The following is a 21,922-nucleotide window of genomic DNA, read 5'->3' on the forward strand; positions in this document are numbered from 1 at the left end:
GACTCAGTCTCTGCATCTGCCAAATGGGCTTGAGAACTCACCCCCGGGCAGATCACCGACAGGCGCACGCAGGCGCAGCCGGACTCTGCCTGGGCTAGGCGCGCTGGGGACGCGGGGGGCGCGCGCAAGCGCAGCGGTGAGCGAGGCGTCGCCTACCCAAGGTCCTGTCCCTACCTCCCGCACAGAGTCTGCGCGTGCGCACAGCAAAGGGCGAGTGGGTGGGACTGCGGGGGGGACTGCCCCGTTCCCCAGCGTCCCCCGCGGCAGCAGGCACTGACGTGGCCGCCGTCAGAGCCGCCATCTTGTGGGAGCGAAACCAACGCCTGCCTCCGAGCAGCATCTGCGCCGCGGCCGCCGAGGGTGAGGCTGGGCTGGGGCCGAGGCGGGGGCGGGGGCCGAGTTGAGGCCCAGCGCGAGGCTGAGCCGGGGCGGTGAGGGCCGAGACAGGGGCTGAGGTGAGGCCAGGCCGGGCGAGGGTCGAGGTGAGAGCCGAGGTGAGGCCGGGCCGGGGGCCGAGGCGAGGCGGAGTCGAGGTGGGGAGCCAAGGCCCGGCGGGCCCAGGGTAGAATAGAGGCCGGGGGTTGAGGCGAGACTAGGCCGGGCTGGGGCTTCAGGCTGGGCTGGGGACCTAGGCGGGGCGGGGTAGGGTGGGTGCGGAATGCGGGGCCAGGGGTCTAGGCTGGGATGGGGGTCGAGTCGGGGCCGAGCTGGGGCGGGGGCTGAGTCGGGGCCGGGGAGGGCGTCTGTCTGGCCACCCTCCCACCAAGCCCCCCAGAGTGGCCGGGGCGAGCTCCCGGAAGTCCGGCCCGCAACGCGGGCTCTCCAGGAAGCCACGCTTCTTGCTCCGCCTCCGAGGCCTCCTGTCTCGGGGTCGCAAGGACCAGGAAACTGAGGCCCGCAGCCCGGGACATGGCCAAGGTCACACGATGGCCAGGGTTTGAGCCCAGTTCCTGTTTGTTCCGAGAACAGAGCCGGCGAGGCCGGGCGGAGCCCCGGGTTCCTAGGCGCGTGCTGTGGCTCTTGGGTCTGAGTAGGAGCGCCTATGGCCCAGGAAGCCCTCGATGGACGCGCCTACGGCTTTGAAGGGCTCCATTATCCAAGATTGCTGCAACCCCGGGATTGCTTCCTGGGTGCCTTTGGCATGGATTAGAATACACTTCCGAGCTGGTGAATCTTTAACCTACCTGTATAACGCGACCTGGCCGGAGTTGAGGCAGCCTCCCTAGCAGAGCGTCCTAACGCTTTCCAGTCCAAGCAGTTACGGACGGTAAAACAGTAGCTTTGTTAATAAGGCTTGGCAATTAATTTCAGAGTACTTAAAATATTAGTTAACCAGTTGAGCACTTTTGAGCGCTCAACAGAACACCAAGTTGCTGCTTTTAGCGAAAACTAGCGAAATTGCACAAGAAATCACTGGCAGGAGACGGGCAATTCAAACGCTTTGGGTGTCCCCGGAAGTCACTGTTGAGAACTGTGTAATTGATGTAGTCGTAACTGATGCAGTTGGTGTTGGAGTAGTCAGCTCTTGGTCTTGTTTCAGAACTAGTGGTCAGCGTTTTTTTTCCCCCTGCTGGCTGTTTGCATGGTTGCTCTTGCGTTTTTGGCAGAGTGTCTGAAGGAGTGTGAGATGCCATGGCGTGTGCTGTGTCCTTGGGAGTTTTCAGAAACCAACATGAGGAGCCAAAACTGGGAGAACTTTGAATGTTTGGTGTTGCTGAGCCCAGGATTAGGAGCAGTTGAGTGTGTCTGTTTGTCACAAATATGGCCACTCTATGTGCTGTCTCCCTCCCATAAAGGTTTTCTCTAGTTAATGGGTAGAGTGTAACGTGTCTCTTCACTGGGAATGTCCTGTTGAACACAAATCCTTGTCACTTGGGCATTACAAATCTGTTTACTGTGATGGCTAACTTCAGATACAAGTATTCAAAATTGCTACTTCAGAAAGATTTAAAATAGTTGGTTTGCATGATAGCTGACTCACATGCTGTCTGCTTATCATTGTAAGAAAGTTAGAAAGCAAAAACTGGTTCTGTGCTTCTCACAGTTCTGGTTTTTTAAATTGTGTGGTTTAGCTATTGCTTTGCCTCTTGCGCAATGTGAAGGGGCCGTTCAGACCTGCTAAGCCACCTTTTCCAAAGATCACGACAGGCTTGAAACTACAACAGGGTACACCTTGACTTTTCTTTGACTTTAGTAAAATTTAGTATGGACCCTCGAGTTGATCTCCATGGTCAAATGGCCTTAGGAATAAACCTAACAAAGTGGGGGAAACCCTTGTGTAAGTTCATAAATAGTATATTAACTTGGTTTGAGAGAGTTGAATCAATTTTCTTTGAGTTCGTCAAATTGGATGTTGCCTTGATACTTGAATTTAAATCTGCTCTTGATCACAGGTCAGGCTCACCAAGCATTTCTGTAGCTCTCCTGAGGATTGTGATCACTTACTGAGCTGGTGTTCAAACCCATCTAGCCTGTGCTTCCTTTACCACTTAGGACTGTCTCTGTGCACAGCATTCCATAGTCTCCCCTTTGACCTTCCAACCTTTGTAGGATTAGGAGAATGAAGGAAGTAAAATGCACATCTGTCAGAGGTTGGAAAAGAAACATGAAAAATTCCCTTCATTTGGGATCTTAAGATTAGGTAAGAACTTAACCTCTTTTGTGATCCGTCTGCTCCTCATTGATGTGGATGGTATTAGAAATGTCCTCCTAGCACCATCTGAAGTGGTCTTTTGGAAATGTTTTTGACCTAACAGTGGGTTGGGTGTAATGCTTCCTGCTGGCAAGTAAAGGAGGGCTTGGGAATGTGTGAGTGTGAGAAAGGTGGGTTGGTTAATTTCAGAGTGTGAGCCAAGGTGAGGGGAGTACTTCATCCTTATTCTTTTGTGATTGTTAAAAATACTTTAAAATATAGCACCTGTTATAACTATACAGCTGTAACACTATTCTGGAAGGTACTTCAGCATTCTTAGATGGATCAGATGGCCTGATTAGCTAGGAAAAATGTGGCAGAATTTAACACAAACACATCAAAGCTCCTTATTCATGGGAGAGTCTGTTAGGCCCTCACCCAGTTCTTTCACATAAGCTTCCTTATATGACTGGGTAGAAATAGTGAAGCTATCTGTTGCAAGGAGCTAACCTCAATATTCCTAATAGACCATGTTTCCTGATTTTTGCATATGTTGGAGACTGCGGGGCAGCCTGTCATTGGCAAATAGGAAGGGAAGAATAGGACTCCTCACTGACTGAGAGAGACAGGAAACACACAAGGCAGGCCGATTTTTACACACACAGCACTTGGCAGTGATTCTCTTCAGGAGGCAAACATTTTTACACACCTGAAGCGACAGAGGTGACTGTTAGTATACAGCATAAATTAACAAAAGCCCCAGTTATGATCCACGCACATTTCCAGAAGTTAAAAATGTAGAGTATATTTTAGAAACATTAATTAATGTTTTCAGAATTTAGTAAGTTTTTGTCCTCTAAAGGATGCTAGCAAGTTGGTAGAATTTGTCTCCAAAGAGCAAGTCATATGTAAAATAGCCGGCATCTCTCAGTTTGTATTGTATGTCAGATTATGTTTGCAGTGCTACATGTGGGCGCTAAACAGAAAGTTGAGTGGTGCTAGGTCTCTGAGGCCCTGGAAATTTTTTGGCATGAAGTTTTAAGTATCCTGTCAGTTTGACATAGGGACAAATGGCCAAGAAAACAATTTCAAGATTCTGTCTAAACTCATATGTGCAAAGTAGGAATAAAGGCAAAGTTAGATGTGCCAGCATTTTGAGCACAGGTTTCAGAATAAAGGATATCTTTAAAAATTGCTATGAAGAGTACATTTTCCTGGGGAGTTTTCTATTATCTGTAGATGAGCATGCAGTTCCTAACTCATTGAATCTATTATTTGCTTAAAATAATTACAGTTTTTAACATTTCTCTTCATCAAAGTGATACGAGGTCTTGCAAATTCCTGAGGAGATCAGTGCAGATGTATTCTTAGTCACTAGTCGCAGGTACCCCGGGGCAGGTTTAGGAAGCAGATTGTGTTCACGCCCCTTCTGTGGCATTGAGCATTCCTGAGCTGCACGCATCTGCCCTGAGTAGCTAACTGTGTCTCGTATTTCCTCCTCACTGGAGTGTCAGAGAGATGGTCGGGTTCTACCACACTCACGGGTACTTTTACACCAGTGTGAGAGTCATCGTTGACTTGATAGGTTTTTTTTTTCTGACAGACTAATTTTTTAGAAAACTGTGTGTGATTAATCTTTCTATTTTTTAATTCTTAAAGCCCTTAAATATTCTTTTGTGATTCTTTTCTCCTCTCTTTGTCTGTGAATCTCTTGGGTGCCCAGGGAGGTGACCAGTGGAGAAAGACAAGTAGAGATAGGGAGATGAGTGACGGAAGGTGGGGCAGAGAGTGGAATGGGAAAGCAGGCCCACGGGGCCCGGAAGGAGCAGTGGGCGCTGAGTGTAGCTAGTCAGGCCTGTCCGGAGGGACGGGGAGGAGTGTCATGTGAGCAGAGGTGTGAAGGAGGGGCTCCTGTGGGTCTTGGGAAGAAACAGGAAGCTTCTCCCTTGCAGGGGAAAACAGCAACAGAGGCCCTTAGCTGGGAGTGCGCTTAGTGGTTTTGGAGACTTGCTGGGAGCAGAGGAGGGGAGGGAAGCCTGCTGGTGTGTGCCAGTGGTCCTTGAAGGGGAAGCCCCACAGAAAGGGTATTTTGGAAATGCGTGGGATGATTTTGGGCTCTGTCAAAGGTGGGAGGCAATACTGATATTTAGAAGCAAGGATGCATTCTGCATGACTTTCATGTAGGGGAAAAAGCTGTTTATTTCTTAAACCTAATTCTGTTTATGTGCAGAGTCAACTTGTGTGTGTATGGTTTTAACTGAAGGTGTGAGTCGCTCAGGCGTGTCCGACTTCTTGTGACCCCATGAACTATAGCCCGCCAGGCTCCTCTGTCCTTGGGATTTCCCAGGCAAGAATACTGGGGTGGGTTGCCATTCCCTTCTCCAGGGGAATCTTCCCAATCCAGGGATTGAACCTGGGTCTCCTGCATTACAGGCAGATTCTTTACCATCTGAGCCGCCGGGGAAGCCCTTGGTTTTAATAGATGTTCTGAATTCTCAAGGAATGAATACCTTGTAAATTAAGGGTGATTGTATTTGGTTCTTTGCAGAATCGTACCAAGAGTTGTTCTCTGTTTCCAGGTGGGGGAAGAAAAAAAAACTTGGTGGACACACCAGGCCTTGAGTGTCTGAGATGCTGCTGCATTTGTGGCAGTCTTCATTAGGCGGTTCTCTGCCTGCCTCCCTTGAACTTGGGGTCATGACCAGTGTTGAAGGTCACGTTTTATCATACGACACTGTCTTTCATTTCCCAGTTACATTTTAGCTGGGGCAGCCTGGGTTTTTTGCAGTCCAGTGAGTATGTTGGTTATATTGTCTCCTAGCTTCCTTCTGAATGGTAGAGCTGATGCTGTGAGATGCATGGGAGTGTTGGCCCTGATCTTTCCTAATAGTCCCCTCTTGCTGGCATCAAGAACACCTTGTGGAGTGAAAGCTACAGGCTTTGGAAATGTCAGAGGGCGGGAGATAAGGTGGCCAGGACCAGGCACAGGCAGACAGTGACGGGGAAGCACCTTGCGAAAAAAGAGATGATGGGACTTGCCAGTGAACAGATTTGGGGGTGAGAGGGACAGAGTGGGATTGTGGGTATCTCTGAGGTTTGGGTCTGAGGAACTGGGAGGAAGTTGCACAGGATTAAAGTGGGAAAGAGAGGGTCCTTTTATATTTGAGGATTAGATTTTGATGGGAGATCCATGAATTGAGGGGGAAATAGATAAGTCTGGAGATGAAAGGAAGGTTCAGCTGGGGTGCCATATAGGGGGTTGCATTCCTCTGGGATTGAATGGCTGGACAGGGGCAGTGCTAGTGAGTGAAAGTACAAGACACCAAGTCTTGGACTGATGGGACCTCTGGTCACCTGAGAGGGGCGCCAGGGACTGCTGGGAGGTTTTAAGCAGAGGCTGGCAGGAGCAGGTATGTGAATGGAATTTCCCTGAGTCCAGGGCTGCCCCCAGTTTAAAATGTGAGCAGAGTAGGAAGAGGCCAACTGAGAGGGTTGCTTTGGCTGTTTGGGCCAATGAGAAGTTCACCCAGTCACTTTGGCCTCCCAGGCAAGACCAGCGAGGGTGTCCTGAGTGCCCTGGGCTGGTGCAGCATCTCTGGGTGCTTCTAACAGGGGTCTCAGGAAAGCGGGTCTGGCAGGGGGCGTCAGAGGTAGAGGATCGAACAGACTCTGACTCATTGCTGCTCTCCCCTGTTTTCTGTCCTCTGGGAAGCCCATCTCTCAGAAAAAGAGGTAGGGCTGTGATCTTTTTAACATTTTGTTTTCAAAATGAAAGTTCTCTGCAGGAAAAAATCAAGTTTTGGAGATTGATTTAATCATTTTCAGTTCAGTCGCTCAGTCATGTCCAACTCTTTGCAGCTCCGTTAATCACTTTAGTCGTTCACAAAGTTTCCTTGTTCTGAAAAAGCCTGGGGGTTGGGGACACCTGCCACTCTGAGAAACTTTGGGGAAGAAGAACTGGGCACTTTGACAAGCTAATAGTTGGTTGCACTTCCCTTTTTCTTCAAGGGTGTGGAAAGGGTCTCAGCAACACTGGCTTCCCTAGAGCCCTGCCCTCGTGCCTGGAGAGGGTCCTGTGTCTGCACCGTAGGTGCAGGCAGCCTTTTTGAGAAGACCCCAGAACAGAAACCACAGAGGCTTCACATCTGTGGTGACGACATAATTAGAGTAGAGTGACGAAAGCAATTAATGTGAGTTATTTCACGACAGAATCCTGAACTGCCATCTCTTTCTCATTCTTACTTCTAGAACTAAAACAAGGATTGTGCTGTTTGACAGGTGTGCCTGCTTTTTCTGTCAGGATCATGGGGACTGCGACTTCAGCAGCTGGAGATGTGTGTGTGTGTGCGTGCGTGCATGCCATTGCGTGCACACGCTAACGCTTTGGGCCCCAGTGGAGCTGTGGGTCAGTCTTTTGACGTTTGACAGCGTTTACCGTTGAGGTGAGGCTGGGAGGGTGCGCATGTCGCTGTCGAACTCGTGTTTCACATCTGTCAGTTGGTCTCTGAATCTGGAGCTTCTGCGCCCAGAGCTGCACTCATCACACAGCTGCTCCTCACCGTGAGTGTGGTGACTTCACCCCACCGTGTGCTGAGGGCGCACTGAAAAACGTAGAAAGGAAAGGACTTTTTCTCGTGAAAGGTGGCATCTGAACTCGCCTTCAGAGGTTGGGTGAAGGGCTTGATGGGCATGACATGGAGAACGGTGTGAAGGGGGACTGGGAGCACAGCTAAGATCTGAACAAAGGATTGCCGATGTGCAGAATTAGTAAGGAGTTAGTGGTAGGGCGCTTTTCAGGGAGTCTAGGTGGTTTAGGGGGAGATCCTCTGGAGGAGGGCATGACCACCCACTCCAATATCCTTGCCTGGAGAATCCATAGGTGGAGGAGCCTGGCAGGCTACAGTTCGTGGGGTTGCGAAGAGTCGGACACTACCGAAGTGACTTAGCACAGCACAGGTGGTGTAGAGTGGCCTGTAGTTTCTCGTATCCTGCTTTATTTTAGTCATAAGTTGCTTTGTTTCCTGCATTTTCTGTTCAATCTGTTATACGTCTTTGTTTTAGTATTTATTTGGCTGTGTGGGGTCTTCATTGCAGCTTGTGGGCTCCTTCGTTGTGGTGCGCAGGCTTAGTTGCCCTGCAGCATGTGATACCTTAATTCCCTGACTAGAGTTCAAACTCAAGTCTCCTGCATTGGAAGACCGATTCTTAACCACTGGACCACCAAAGGAAGTCCCTGTTGCACATTTTAATGTTGTGAAGTGAGTGATGTCGCTCAGTCGTGTCTGACTCTTTGCGACCCCATGGACTGTAGCCCACCAGGCTTCTCAGTCCATGGGATTTCCCAGGCAAGAGTGCTGGAGCGGGTTGCCATTTCCTTCTCCAGGGGATCTTCCCGACCCAGGGATCGGACCCAGGTCTCCTGCATTACAGGCAGACGCTTTACCCTCTGAGCCACCAGGGAACTTAATGTTGTGAGGTTGATGCAAATTTGTGTTTTGGGTCTTTTGATTGTTTTTTCCTCCCAGGAACAACTTCTTCAGACTAAGTGTGTTTGGAGTCAGGGTGTATGTGCCCTGACTCCTAAAATATGAATGCTCGTTAGGGTCCATGGTGCCAGCTGCTCCATCGTGGAGAGCCCAGGTGCCCAGCACTGGTCTGCAGGACCTGCAAAGCCATTGCGTCCCACAGAGAGCATACTCGGATGGTCCTGTGTAGCTGCCAGGCACTAGGAATGTAGGTTTACCCCGGAAGGCCTCGAGCTCAGGGACAAATCCAGGAGAAGAAATAGCAAGGAGCAGCCAGCGTCTGCTGCCCGGACAAACGCACAGAGCTGTGAGAGAGGCTCCTGACGGGGCTTCTGAGCGAAGCCTCTACTTGGAGGGATCACCCACTCCTTGTTTCACCCCAGGTGAAGGCCATGTGACATTTGTGTTCAGAGGTCCTACGTGGATATTGTTTTCACTGGGGCTAGATCATCTGGTTATTTGGTCTCATCTGTAGATTTCAGGTCGATCTAAGTGTCTAGTTATGGTTTTTTTAAAAAGTAGTAAAATAAAACTTAAAGACTATGGATGAGAAGGAACTGCAAAACCTAAATATGTTCATCAGTTACTGCTTTGACTTTTGCAGTTATTGAAAAGTAGGGTTAATTGCAGTTATGCTGTTTCAGTGTTTGCCTTGTGGTTTAGTGTGCTTGCTCCATTAGGCACTGGACAGTGGCTGTTGAATGTTCACTTTAGTGTATACCAAGAGCTCTATTCATGAATGAAGCTTATTTCTTGGTGTCATTTTAAGAATTTCACCTTGAGTCTTAAGCTGGCAGCTGCTGCTGCTGCTAAGCTGCTTCAGTCGTGTCCGACTCTGTGCGACCCCATAGACGGCAGCCCACCAGGCTCCCTCGTCCCTGGGATTCTCCAGGCAAGAACACTGGAGTGGGTTGCCATTTCCTTCTCCAGTGCATGAAAGTGAAAAGTGAAAATGAAGTCGCTCAGTCCTGCCCGACTCTTAGTGACCCCATGGACTGCAGCCTACCAGGCTCCTCCGTCCATGGGATTTTCCAGGCAAGAGTACTGGAGTGGGGTGCCATGGCCTTCTCCGTAAGATGGCAGAGAGGGTTGTAAATTGAATTTCACTGATTGCTCCTCCTGAGAATCAGACCTGACCGGAAGTCCCCTCCTTCAGCTTTGGGAAGCAACTTGCAGGGCAACTGGAGACCAGCCCTCCGGTGTCACTGTACTAGCCTTTGGGTTTCTGCACTCGTCCTTCTTTAGGGGCAGGAACTGGGGGTGACTGCTGCATAGAGACCAGGTCTAGTGTCTAGTTGATTGATTCCTGCAAAACATCCTGAACGTCCTGTTGTGAAAAACAAAAATCAGTCTCACGGGAACTCACCTTTAGATGCAGGCGAGAATTACACTGTTCTAGAATGTTTTTGCATGTTCTTTCATTTATTATTTTTCTTTGTATTGAAAGTTCAGAGTCAAGGTAGGTGAAATGGGTGAAGGTGGTCAAAAGATAGAAACTTCTGGTTATAAGGATAGATAAACCCTGAAATGTAAGGTACAGTATGGTGACTGTAATTCACCATACTGTATTGTATATTTGAAAGTTGCTAAGAGAGGAAATCTTAAAAGTTCTCATCACAAAGAAAAAAGAGTGACTGTATGAGGAGACAGAAGTTAACTAAACTTTGTGTGGTGATCATTTCACAATAAATACACAGATCATTATTTTGTACACCTGAGTATAATACAGTTCAGTCAACCTAAGTATATCCTTTGAGCGTCTCAGTCTGAATATTCTTCCTCTGAACATGTTCTTGATCCTTGGCTTTGTCAGAGTTGTGTTAGGCCTGTAAGGCCTATCTACCTATCATTAGTATTGGGATGTTCAGTTTTCTTACACTAATTTGTATAAAATGGTGACAGTATGTGGTGTTGTACTCAGTTGCAGAAAAGTGTCCGAGCTACAGAAGTGGAGTGCTGCACTAGTAGAGCAGTGCCTTGGGCTTCATTTTGCTCATGTGCTGGACCCCAAGTTGGTGTGCAAAAGTCAGTTTGTAGCAGGTAGTAATATGTGGTCATATCGCTTATGGAAGTAGGGGACCTTCCAGTTTAAAATGAAATCCTACACGTCAGAGATGAATTCGGCTTTTGAGTGGTTGATAATCTAAGCACATTCATTCTGCTAAAAGAATAAATGAAACAGTTAAAGAAAATGTTTTATAATGTATATCAATTCCTCGGGAAGATCTTCACTTTATTATTTTTTCTCAAATTAGGTATTAAAACTGACATTATGAACTGTTGAGCTGTACTTCCACCTAATAAACTTCCAAAAAAAATGAAATGAAAAAAAGCTCTGATGTCACTTAGCTTGTTCATTTGAGTAGGGGAGACCCATGTGATCTCTTATTTACAGAGGGACCAGAGCAGCCTGTCCCGGTCTGAAGCACAGAATAGAAAACACGTGGGTTTATTTATTTATTTTTTTGCCTTCCTGGGTCACACTTTCATTTCCCAAGCCATGCTCTAGGTTAGTGATTTATTCTTCTTAATGATTCTCAGTAGTTTGGGTCATCTTGATATCCGTTATTACAGAGATTCTGTTAAATAAACCAGCTCCTAGCCATTTCAGAAAATGTGACAGATTTTCCTTCTGCAGAAGTAAGCTGCACAGCTCTGTAGGGGAAGGTTTCCCTCGCTCATCCCGAATCCTCTGAGATTGGTTAGGAGATGCAGCGGGCACAGGTAGAGGTCTTGGAGATCCATATTTCTCTTTAACAGCTGTAAACCAGTTACTTTGGATTCATTTACTGGCGTGGAACAGGTGTAAACTCACAGCTACATTTTTTCCCTCCCTCTCCTGGCTTTCCTGGGGCGGCATCTTGTCTGGCCTTGGCCTGTAGCCTAGTGTAGATCTTTGCGGATAGGAATGTGGCCAGCCAGTTGTGTCCTGTTCTTTGCTATAGTGTTGAACCGCCACCCAGTCTTGTTTCTGGTCCTAACCAGAAAAAAGAAAAAAATGTTCCTAAGGGGCTGCATCTGCTCTTTCTGTCTCAGGAAAGAGATGATCTTTTGTTACTCTTTTTATGAGCCCGCACAAAGGTGCAAACTCAGGCAGGTGCAGGGCAGCGCTAACGTCTTCACTGCTTACAAATACGATCGTTACCATGAACCTGAAAAACAGGTTTTGGCCGGAGTGCAAAGGATCCTGGTGGAGGAAAGGGTGAAAGAGGCTTAGGCTGGATGTCCTAAAAGTTAGAACCTGTATGGAGAGGCCACAGAACAACTCTTGTGGTCACTGTTGAGCCTTTCCACTGTGACACACACTGCGTTAGATCAGGAGCTGACAGGTTCCCTGGACCAGGCGCAGGGTGGACATAGATAGATGGCTTGTATAGTGGGAGGTGCTGTGTGCAGCGTCCCCTGGAGTTCTGTGCTGTGTGTTCAGGCGCTTCAGTCGTGTCTGGTTCTTTGCCGCTCTGTGGACTGTAGCCCGCCAGACTCCTCCATCCGTGGGATTCTCCAGTCAAGAATTTTGGAGTGGGTTGCCATGCCCTCCTCCAGGGCACTTTCTTGACCCAGGGATCAAACCCGCATCTCACAGGCAGATTCTTTACTGTTGAGCCACCAGGGAAGCCCAGAGTTCTGCTCATCCCCATCTAGGTTCAGCCACCAAAATATATGGCCCACTTTCCCTTTGGGGCTACAGAAGTTGGGTAAGTTGAAAAATTGTGTGGAGGAAAGGGACCAGATTGATAATTTAGGGCTCAGCTGACTGCAGGGCCAAGGCAGGCCAGGGACCGTGAGTGGGCAGACACGCCGGGCTGGTGGGAGGGAGCGGAGGCCCCTGGCCTGCTGCGGCTGCGGCTGGCTGCATCTTCAGGCTGCCCTGCCGTGTGGGCTTGCTGCTGGGCCCAGTTCTCCTGGAGTGCTCCATCAGTGCCGTGTAGGGGCTGGGGAAGCATAGAAAACGGTTTCGCTCCTAGTGCCCAGGTTTCTGTGTCAGTTTGTATGAACTTAATGCTAAAACAAATGTAGACAGCAGTCTTCCAGCCTGCTTCACAGGGATAGCCTTTCATGCCTCACTGTTCTGAGTAGGGTGCCAAATACTGTCTCTAAGTATGTCAGCTTTGGACACTGAGGGTTGGCCCTTGAGACCACAAGTTCTGTCCTTGGCTTCCCAGTACCGAGGAGTGCCAGTCAAAGTATCATGACTAAATAAATATTATTCACTGCTGAGTCAAGTGGTGACTGGCTTATTATGTTTTCCCTTGAGAAATCTTAAAATGACTTCATTTTCATTCTTGGGTTTTTTTCTGGGTGTATGTCATTATTTTTTCCCAATTCCCTTAGCATTGCCAAGCCCCGTGTTTAAATCACACAGGTAATGTGTTCCTCTTTTCCTGGAGCTCTCCTTCCTGGGCCGGCTGCTGTTCAGGCCTTCCTCTGTCACCTTGGGCAGGGGCGGGGAGTGTTGCCCTTGCCTGTGGCGACCTGGAGACAAGGCTCGTGTGACACTTTGCACTTGTGACCTCTTTGTCCTGCCCTTTCACTGAGCCCATACTTTGGTTGACACGGAACTGCAGGTGGAGAGCAGTGTTTGCGTCTTTCTTTGCAGGAAACAGTTTTAGGTTTGCCACGTAATTGAGGAAAACACACAGCTTTCCTCACTGTGTCCCCGCTGGAGTGCGCATTCGCTACAGCTGATGAGCCTGCGTTGGCACACCGTCATTCAGAGCCCAGAGTTATCTTAGGGCTCACTCTTGCTGTCGTGTGTTCTCTGGCTTTGGACAGACGCATCGTGACGTGTGTCAGCCACTGTCGTATCACACAGAATAGTCTCACTGCCCTGAGAATGCCCTGTGCTCGACCTGCTCGTCCTCCCTCCCTCCCAACCCCTCAGAGCCACGGAAAGGATCTGTTTACTGTCTCCACAGTTGTCTTTTCCACAATGTCACGTAGTTGGAATTATACACTGTATAGTATTCTTAGATTGGCTTCTGTCACTTAATGCACATTTATACTGTAATAATAATATACATTTGTCTGTGTATTAGCAGTTTTCTTTTAGTGTTGAATAACATTCTGTTGTTCGGATTTACCAAACAGTTTAGCCATTCACCTGCTGAAAGACATCATGGTTGCCTCCAGACTATGGCAGTCATGAGTAAGACTTGTGAACAGCAGTGTGCAGGTGTCTGGTGGTTGCTCGTTTGCAGCAGCTTTGGGAGCATGAAGGCTGAGTTACATGTTCAGAGTGTTTTGTAAGAAACCTCCAAACTGTTTTCACAGTGGCCGCTCTTTCTTTGATGGGATCATGTCTTTGGTGCCGTGTCTCAAAAGTCATCACCAGCCCAAGGGAGATGCTGGTCTTTTACGTTGCTCCCAGTTTCCCTGTTTTGAGCTTCTTGTGTGTGGGGGTCTTTTTCATTTTGGCTGTGAGCTTTGCCATGTCTGTCCTAACGCCCTGTTCTTGTTCGATGGGCGCCAGATCCCCACGTTGGTGCCAGGGCTGTGTGGCTTGGGGGTTCTGTTTGTTTACTTTTCTTTTTAAATTCTCTTCTGTCTTGCTTCTCTCCAAATTCTTTGTTTCAGTCAGTTCCATTGGGGGCTTCTTACAGGGAGATAGGGGCATGGATATGTGGGGTCTCCAGGTGTAAGAGTTAAGTCCTGGCCTCGAGGCCTCCACGTCTCATGTGCAGGTCTGTGGGGGCAGTGTGCCTCCCTGTTGATCTCGCCATATTCCTGTTTCTAGAACAGTGCACCCTGTGCCCTCCTCCGACTGGAGAGCAGAGTCAGGACCCCTGGTTCAGTTGCTCCAAAAAGGTCGCCTGGCTCTCCTGCAGGGCTGAGGGTGAGTGCTTGGTCAGGGTCAGACCCCACCAGAATTGTACCTTCCCTCTCTCCTTTTGAGTCAGTCATCACTTTTATGTCTTTATTGGTAGTGACTTCAGAAATAAGCTGAGATAAATATGCGTTCATTCTGTTTTCCATAATTTATCATCCTCTATATATTTAGGAAAAGTGGTTGTCTGCCGAAAAGGAAATACCATAGTAAAGATCTTTTTAAATTTTAATTTTATAAATAGGTAATATTATTCAAAACCAAAAAGAATTTTAAAATGTTGACAGAGCACTGAAGCCTGCTAGAAGGGGCTCCGCTGGATGCCCCTGAGACCATTGGAGCACCTAGGTCACAGTGGAGTGGTGGTCTGACCCACTGAGCAGACTCGGAATTCCTGAGTTCACACCGGATCAGTATGTGGAGAAGAGAATGGTGGTTCTTTGGGTAGAAGGCTGACTAAAGCTGGAAGGAATGACTCCATAGAGAACCACCATTTGACAGTCCTCAGGGCAGTAATTCAGCCAGGAAATGTCAGAATGCTGAAACTAGAGGGTGGAAGTTGGATAAGGAGTGGAACATGTGCAGAGTCCCCAAATGCTCACTGATGACTAAGGCAGAAAGGAACTTACGATGGAGACCTGGCAGCTCCATGTCAGCCTGTCATCAGAGTTGACGTGGGGTGGTGGGGATCTGGGGCACACCCCCTAGGTGGAATGGAGTGGGGAGTGCCTGTGGCAGGCCCATATCTGCGTCCTCCATGGGACTGGCCTCTTACCCAAGCAGTGTCCATCCAAAGTTCAAACACTGGGGAGCTCATAGTTACTTCTGGGGGGTTAGGTGTGCAGGGCAAGGCTCTTTCCCAACCTTGACAATAGCTACCACCAGCACTCTCCCAGTGATTAGGTGTGAGCATCTCCCATCACTTAGAACAAGCTCTCTGTGGTTCATTTGGTTTTCTGTCAACACTCACACAGAATCTGCCTAGCTGAAGGCTGCTCAGCCCTCCACAGCTTGACTTCACCTGATTCCTAAGCATTTGAGAAAGTGACTGTTTTTTCCTAAAGCCCTGTTTGGAAATAAAACAGTTGAAGGATGAATGTACTGAGTGTTGAGAGGCCATACGTGGGTCTTACAGTACAGGAGATCCCTTCCTCTGTGATCACTTATCCCTTCCTGCAGGTCTGGGTGTCGGGGCCTGGGCTCTGACCTTGGGTCCAGTCAGCTCAGTGGCTGCTCCCAGTCTGCTCTGCTGAGTGAGGAGAGCCGGGGTGGGGGCGGGGCAGACACTGCACACTTGTGGCTGCACCACACAGGCCGCCTCTCTGACCAGTGCTGACCACAGGTCTTGGGAAAGTGCTCCCTAACATGGCCATGCTGTGGGCTCACCCTTGGACTGAATACCCTGGTGTGCTGCTCTTGAGCCCTGGGTGTTCTCACTCACCCGGTCCTGCCTGCAGGGTGTGCTGAGCTCTCAGCTTGTTAGGAGGCGTTGGCTCTTGGTCTCGGCCAGGGCCCTCCTAGGTTCTCAGGTGTTCGTTGTCTTACCATTGAACTCTGCTTCATTGAGACTTGGGGCAGTTGGGAGACATGGTAGGGCCTTGATGTGGTTGTTTCTGGCCCCTTGAAGAACTCTGCATTAGATTATGGAGAATCTAACATTCATTTGAAAGCCACACTACTGCACCCCAGAGTGGCAAGTTGAAGGACTTAAAGGTAAGTTGCCCTAAGGCCTTGGGTGTAAGTTCCTCAGATAATGGTAGCAGCTGCTTCAAATTCCAGGAGAAGGCAATGGCACCCCATTCCAGTACTCTTGCCTGGAGAATCCCATGGATGGAGGAGCCTGGTAGGCTGTGGTCCATGGGGTCGCGAAGAGTCGGACACGACTGAGCGACTTCGATTTCACTTTTCACTTTCATGCATTGGAAAAGGAAATGGCAACCCACTCCAGTGTTCTTGCCTGGAGAATCCCAGGGATGGTAGAGCCTGGTGGGCTGCCGTCTATGGAGTTGCACAGAGTCGGACACGACTGAAGCGACTTAGCAGCAGCAGCAGCTTCAAATTCCAGTCAGCCTTGTTCTAAGATTCCCATATACTGCCTTGTAAGAGTGATTAGAGGCTCAAGAGGTAGGTGGGCAGGACTGTTTTCTTTTGGATAGGAACCAGAATTTCATCAGCTTCTGAGATAGGAGGAGCTGCCTCAGCCTGGCTCTGGGTGAGCGGTCTCTGAGCTGCTCCTGCTTGCCTGGCCCTGGGCAGCACAGAAAAAGACCCCAGGACTCCTTGTTCCTGCAGGTTTCTCTGGCCAGTGTTGCCCCCACCGGTCTGCAGCATGGGGAATATCTTTGCAAACCTCTTCAAGGGCCTTTTTGGCAAAAAAGAAATGCGCATTCTCATGGTGGGCCTAGATGCTGCGGGAAAGACCACCATCCTGTACAAACTGAAGCTGGGTGAAATTGTGACCACCATTCCCACTATTGGTGAGGACGCTGGGCCTTGGGAGGCTGGGAGGTGGTGGTGGCTCTGGGGATAGGCTCACCCAGGTCTCCTCCAGGCTTCAACGTGGAGACCGTGGAGTACAAGAACATCAGCTTCACTGTGTGGGACGTGGGTGGCCAGGACAAGATCCGGCCTCTGTGGCGCCACTACTTTCAAAACACACAAGGTAAGAGGGAGCTACCCCATCACACCCCTCAGGAGTGGGGCTCAGGGTGTCCCGGTGCCTGCAGTCACGCTTACTGTTCCCTCTGCAGGTCTCATCTTTGTGGTTGACAGCAATGACAGAGAGCGTGTGAATGAGGCCCGTGAGGAGCTCATGAGGATGTTGGCAGAAGACGAGCTCAGGGACGCCGTTCTGCTCGTGTTTGCTAACAAACAGGTATGTGTGACTGAACACCCTGTGTGCCGGTGGGGGTGCGTGTCAGGCAGCCAGCCTCTCAGCGCTGGAGGTCTGAACAGGGTGGGGGTCACAGGGCAGGTGGAAAGGGCTCCATGCAGCCCCCCTGACCCACGCCTGCTGTGCTGCCACCCCCAGGACCTCCCTAATGCCATGAACGCGGCCGAGATCACGGACAAGCTGGGCCTGCACTCTCTGCGCCACAGGAACTGGTACATTCAGGCCACCTGTGCCACCAGTGGGGACGGGCTTTACGAGGGACTGGACTGGCTGTCCAATCAGCTCCGGAACCAGAAATGAGCTGTACTCCTCTCTCCTCCCCTCTCACTCCCTCCTTCTACCCTCGCTTTACTCTCATGTGGCAAACGTGCCCCTGTGGTGTGAGTGCCAGAAGCTGTCTCCACGGTCGGTCACAGTGTGCTTCACCATGCTGTAAATGTGCAGACGCAGCCTGCAGCTGGGTTTTTATTTAATGTAAATAGTTTTTGTTCCCAATGAGGCAGTTTCTGGTACTCCTATGCAATATTACTCAGCTTTTTTTATTGTAAAAAGAAAATCAACCCACTGTTTAGTACTGAGAAGGGATTTTAGGCACACGGGTCATCCAGGAGTTGTGTGTCAGACGAGCCCAATACTCCTCCTCTGGGCTTTAGATCTGTGTTGAGATCCATTTTGGTGGTTGGTTTTTAACCCAAACTCAGTGCATTTTTTAAAATAGTTACAAATACAAAATAAGGAGAACACTTGAACACACAGAAGGGAGAAATGTGCCTAATGTAGGTTCTGCGGTAACGGCCTGAGTCCAGTCCACCGGTGGTCTGTTTCCCGTTGGGAACATGAAACGGGGCAGAACCAGCCATGATATCCATTCTGCATGGTCACAGTAGGGTCCCTGTGATTTGCTCTGTCTCGGGTCCTCCCACACCCCATAGCGTTTGTGCTTGTATTTGTGCATACATGGCCGCCCAGGAGATGGGGTGGAGGCTGCAGCCACCGTTCTCAGAGCCCTTGGAAGAGCCCCGGGCTTTTCTCGGGTCAGCATGGGCACTTTGGTTGGGACGCCCTGGCTGGAGCGGGAGCCCTGCAGCCCCCTTGCTTGCCTGCTCCGGGCTCTCTGGGGTCTCACCAGCAGGAGTGCGGGTGGTCATCCTGGAGCCCCAGCCCCTCAGAGCCCCTGTCCACATGTGCTTTCACCCCCTCAGCCTGCAAGGGCCAGATTTGCCATTGAAGATGATAACCTCTACTTCTTTCTTTTGTATTTTGATAAACACTGAAGAAGCTGGAGCTGTTAAACTTTATCTTGGGGAAAACCTCAGAGCTGGTTTATTTGGTGTCGTGGAACCTCTTACTGCTTTCAGTACACAATTAGTAATCAACTGTTTTGTATACTTGTTTTCAGTTTTCATTTCGACAAACAAGCACTGTAATTACAGCTATTAGAATAAAATCTCTTAACTATTTCATGGCTCTCCTGTGTTTGGGTGCCCCTGACAGCCTGCCCTCTGGGAGCTGGGCAAGGACAGCCACTTTCTGCTCACTTAGTGAGGGCCGCATTGCTCTGCCTTGCCCCATTCTCGCTCTGCCCATCCCTTCCCTGCCCACGCCCCCACCTTCACTTTGCCGTGGTCGGGTGTATGTCCCAGTGCCCTGGTGGTAACCACCTCATTGGTCTCACTGCTGGCAGTCCAGCCCCCTGGTCCCAGGCTTTGCAGTGCCCAGTCATGAGAGGGACAGCAGGGTCACCATGTAGGGTATGCCCCAGGGGCCAGGGCCAAGCGTGGAGACCCCACACACACACCCTTCCTAACATCCACTCTCTGGTACCCCCAGGCCATACAGCTTGTCCTCTGGAGGGGCAGGACTATCTCCAGTGTCGCTGCCGCAGTAATTGACACGTGCCTGGCCGGGTGATGTGTGTGTCTGTGCCATAGACCCCCTCCCGCTTTTGCGGGGGTCGCCCCTCTGATGTGGAGCCCTTCTTGGCACCCTTGTTTCCCCACTGGGGCAGACTTTGGTAGGCCAAAGTCCAGCTGGCCTTCCCCCAGGAGGCAGGCTCCACCCTAGATGGTGATCTCTAACAGGTTGATAGCCTGTGCCGAGTGCCTTTAAGACAGAGTTGCTTTCAGTTCTCATTTCTTTTAAAATCAGCAGCAAAACAAGAACCTCGGTAATGAATCCAGTCTAGGTTTTGTCTTTATTCCAGTGTGGTTTGTAGGATGTTTTCTTTTTTTCTATGGATGGCAACGTCGTATGTGTTCCTTCAGCCTTGGAGATGGGGGCTGGGGGGAGGGAGCCAGTGCCTGTGCAGCAGGCAGAGGTGGGGGGGTGGGGTAAGTGTGGGACAGTGGTTAGAAGATCTTTGGTGGCCTAGGAAGACGTGGGTGGCTGCAGGTACAAGTCCACTTCCCCATGATCTAGATGCCCAGCCCAGACTGCCCCCTTCTAGCACGGTCACCTGCTTGCAGCTGAGCAGCTTTGGTCCCTCCGCCCTCCCTGCTGACTACACATAATCCAGGGCTCTTGGTACACCTGAAGTAGATGCAGGGGCCAGGCCAACAGGGGAACCCAGGATGCTGACCACCAAAAGGACAGTGCCCCTCAGTGTGACTGCAGATGGCCTTCCTGGAACTCCCAAGATTTACCGCATTTCACACATCACTTTCTGTTAGGACACAACAGCAACTTTCTTCTTAGTATAAGACACTTTCCACTTAAAATAAGTTTATTTAAGTACAAAGAGTGGGTCAATACAAAGAAAAATAGAAGTAGCCATACTGGACCACAACTAAGCCTCTTCAGTATTCTGGCCTGGAGAATTCCATGGACAGAGGAGCCTGGCGGGCTATAGTCGATGGGGTCACAAAGAGCTGGACACGACTGAGGGACTTCAAGCCTCTCTGGGAGCCTGGGGTAACCCCCACAGGCCAGTCCTCCAGACCCCTGGGCCTCAGTCACTGTCGTGCCTGCGCTTCTTGCAGCAAGTTGAAGAGTCAGAGTCATGCCTAGGGAGACCACGAGATGCCTGGGCTGAGGGGCTCGGCCTGCCAAGCACACCTCATCTCCACCCCTAGGCAGCTGCACCTACTGGATGGGAGCAGGGGGCAGTGAGGAATCCAGCCGCCTCCCACGATCCTTTTCTTTTTTTCTTTTCTCTTTCTTGTGCCTCTTCTTTTTCTTCTCTTTCCTGCTCTTCCTGTGACTTTCAGGACTACAAGGGGGAGTGCATGAGTGCTAGAAGCCTCTGGGGCTTTGGGGGGTCTAGACCACAGTGGCCACTGACCATGTGTAGCCATTCCAACCTCAAGTCACTAAGAATAACTCAGTACCACGTGTGGCCAGCAGCTACCATGAGCAGCACAGACACGACTATGGCAAAAGGTCTGCAGGGCAGCACCTACCTGACAATCTCATTGCTGCTTCCAGCCCTCCCACTAGGATGCCCCTGCACTCTTGGGGCCAAGTGCTGACACCCTCCAGTGCCCCTGACCCTGCTGCGGGTTGGTGGGCAGTCATGAGCCTTCCCTAGGGCTCACTGCACCCCAAGGCTCCTCAGAAGAAAAAGAGGGCTGGAGCTGGGAACCTGACTGGAGAAGCAGCCAACATGCTGAGAGAAAGCAGTTCTGTGCCCTGGGGAGGGCCTTACCCCGGCTCCACCTTCTCCTCTGACCGAAGCTTCTTCTTGGCCAAAGCCAAGGAGGTCCCTGGCCGACTGCTCTCCACGCGGTGGTGCTGCCGAGAAATGCCACTCTGGGGGCGTGCAGTGTGCCCCGGCATACCGACAGGGAAGAACCAGCCAGAAGCTGGGAGAGCCTCCCCAAAGACGGCCTGCCTCGTAGCCCTCAACTGGAAGAGGTGCTCAGACCGACTCCCACCCCACCATGAGATCCCAGCATATTTGGGAGTAATTACCGTGAATACCGAAAGCCCCAGCTTAGCGGCCTCTTTGTCTTCCCGGGACAGCGCCACTCGCCCTACAGAGCCACTGCGGGAACGTGGGTAAAATACTCTATGGTGAAACACCCCCACGACAAGGGCCGCCCCCCATCCCCAGGCCTCCCTAGAGAAGTGGTTGGCCTAGATGACCCGCACTGGTTTCCACCTTAGGCAGCTGACAGTGCCAAGCCCCAAGAAGCCGCACCCTCGCGATTTCTGGGGCTCCCGAGGCCCCCCCCCCTCCGGCCCCGCACCTGGAGCTCCCAAGACCCAGAAGCCGGTCCACTCCCTTTTCGGGGTCACCACCTTCCCGCTTACAAACTTCAACAAAATCCTGTGGAGGGGAGTGCAAGTGCTCGCTGGAGAGCGGGATCAGCCCCCTCCCCAACCCAGCCCCACCCTCCAAAAGAGCCCATCTCACCTCCTTGCTCAGGCCGGTGGGCTGCTTCTTTACGTTCTTGTAGCCTCTGCGGAGGCCGCGCGTGAGCTTCAGGGAGCGGCGAGCCTCGCCTCGCCTCTTCCCCCAGCCACGCCGCGGTCCTACCCACCCCCGCCGCGCACCCACCCAGAAGTAACACCCCCCACCACCGCCTCCCCACTCAAGCTCCCGAGGCACACTCACAGCGCTGCCATGAGCGCCTCCTGTTCCGCCTGCCTCACAGCCGCCAATTCCTGCTCCCGGCTCAGCCCAGCGCTGTTCGCCCGGCCCTTGGCGTACCAAGTGAGGTCACGGCCCTTCTGCCAGCGGCCCACCGGGGCCATCAGCGAGTTGCCTGCGGGAACAGAACGCCAAGCCCTCCGCACGGCCCGCGGCTCGGCGAACCCACAGCCCGCGAGCTCCGGGTCCCGGCGCCCCACTCACCCAGGTAGTTCTCCCTCTGCTTGTCAGTCTTCACATCCTCCCAGCTGAACTGGTCCTGCCCGCCGCGCACGCCGCCCCGGCTGGAGCCGAACATTGCGGTAACGTGCAGCCCTCTCCCCGGGATTCCAAGTACCAAGGCCCTACAGGTCCCAGCTCCCACTCCGGCGTCGCACACGGTGACGTCACTTCCGCGCCAGCCCCGCGCGCTTGCGCACTGTCCCCCTTCCCGCCCCGGGCGTCCTAGCCAGAGCGC

At 51.1% G+C, this 21,922-nt stretch overlaps 2 protein-coding genes across 2 annotated transcripts; one reads left to right on the forward strand and one right to left on the reverse strand.

The window, feature by feature from the left end:
* Positions 1 to 209: 209 nt before the first annotated feature.
* ARF1 (ARF GTPase 1) lies at positions 210 to 18,334 on the forward strand. The gene is made up of 5 exons (XM_070373444.1): positions 210 to 360; positions 16,274 to 16,458; positions 16,533 to 16,643; positions 16,732 to 16,856; positions 17,013 to 18,334. Exons 2-5 carry the CDS (start codon positions 16,311 to 16,313, stop codon positions 17,172 to 17,174), a joined length of 546 nt encoding a protein of 181 aa, XP_070229545.1. The 5' UTR covers positions 210 to 360; positions 16,274 to 16,310; the 3' UTR covers positions 17,175 to 18,334.
* Positions 18,335 to 19,578: 1,244 nt separating this feature from the next.
* Positions 19,579 to 21,854, reverse strand: C7H1orf35 (chromosome 7 C1orf35 homolog). Its single transcript, XM_070373441.1, has 8 exons — positions 21,670 to 21,854; positions 21,430 to 21,580; positions 21,229 to 21,274; positions 21,062 to 21,141; positions 20,784 to 20,856; positions 20,518 to 20,603; positions 19,960 to 20,082; positions 19,579 to 19,876 (listed from the first exon to the last, which is right to left on the reverse strand). The coding sequence occupies exons 1-8, from the start codon at positions 21,761 to 21,763 to the stop codon at positions 19,822 to 19,824; spliced, it is 708 nt and encodes a 235-aa protein (XP_070229542.1). The 5' UTR covers positions 21,764 to 21,854; the 3' UTR covers positions 19,579 to 19,821.
* Between the last annotated feature and the right edge of the window lie 68 nt (positions 21,855 to 21,922).

This window comes from Bos mutus, chromosome 7 (assembly GCF_027580195.1).
Source record: "Bos mutus isolate GX-2022 chromosome 7, NWIPB_WYAK_1.1, whole genome shotgun sequence".
Taxonomy (NCBI): Eukaryota; Metazoa; Chordata; class Mammalia; order Artiodactyla; family Bovidae; genus Bos; species Bos mutus.

What these genes read in the sequence shown, in the direction of transcription:
- ARF1 (XM_070373444.1), top strand. Translation starts at nt 16,311, where the DNA reads ATGGGGAATATCTTTGCAAACCTCTTCAAGGGCCTTTTTGGCAAAAAA. An exon ending in CTACTTTCAAAACACACAAG is followed by an intron (nt 16,644 to 16,731) that starts GTAAGAGGGAGC and finishes TTCCCTCTGCAG; the next exon opens with GTCTCATCTTTGTGGTTGAC. An exon ending in TCGTGTTTGCTAACAAACAG is followed by an intron (nt 16,857 to 17,012) that starts GTATGTGTGACT and finishes TGCCACCCCCAG; the next exon opens with GACCTCCCTAATGCCATGAA.
- C7H1orf35 (XM_070373441.1), bottom strand. Translation starts at nt 21,763, where the DNA reads ATGTTCGGCTCCAGCCGGGGCGGCGTGCGCGGCGGGCAGGACCAGTTC. An exon ending in GCAGAGGGAGAACTACCTGG is followed by an intron (nt 21,581 to 21,669) that starts GTGAGTGGGGCG and finishes CTGTTCCCGCAG; the next exon opens with GCAACTCGCTGATGGCCCCG. An exon ending in CTGCCCCCTGCTCCCATCCA is followed by an intron (nt 19,877 to 19,959) that starts GTAGGTGCAGCT and finishes TGGTCTCCCTAG; the next exon opens with GCATGACTCTGACTCTTCAA.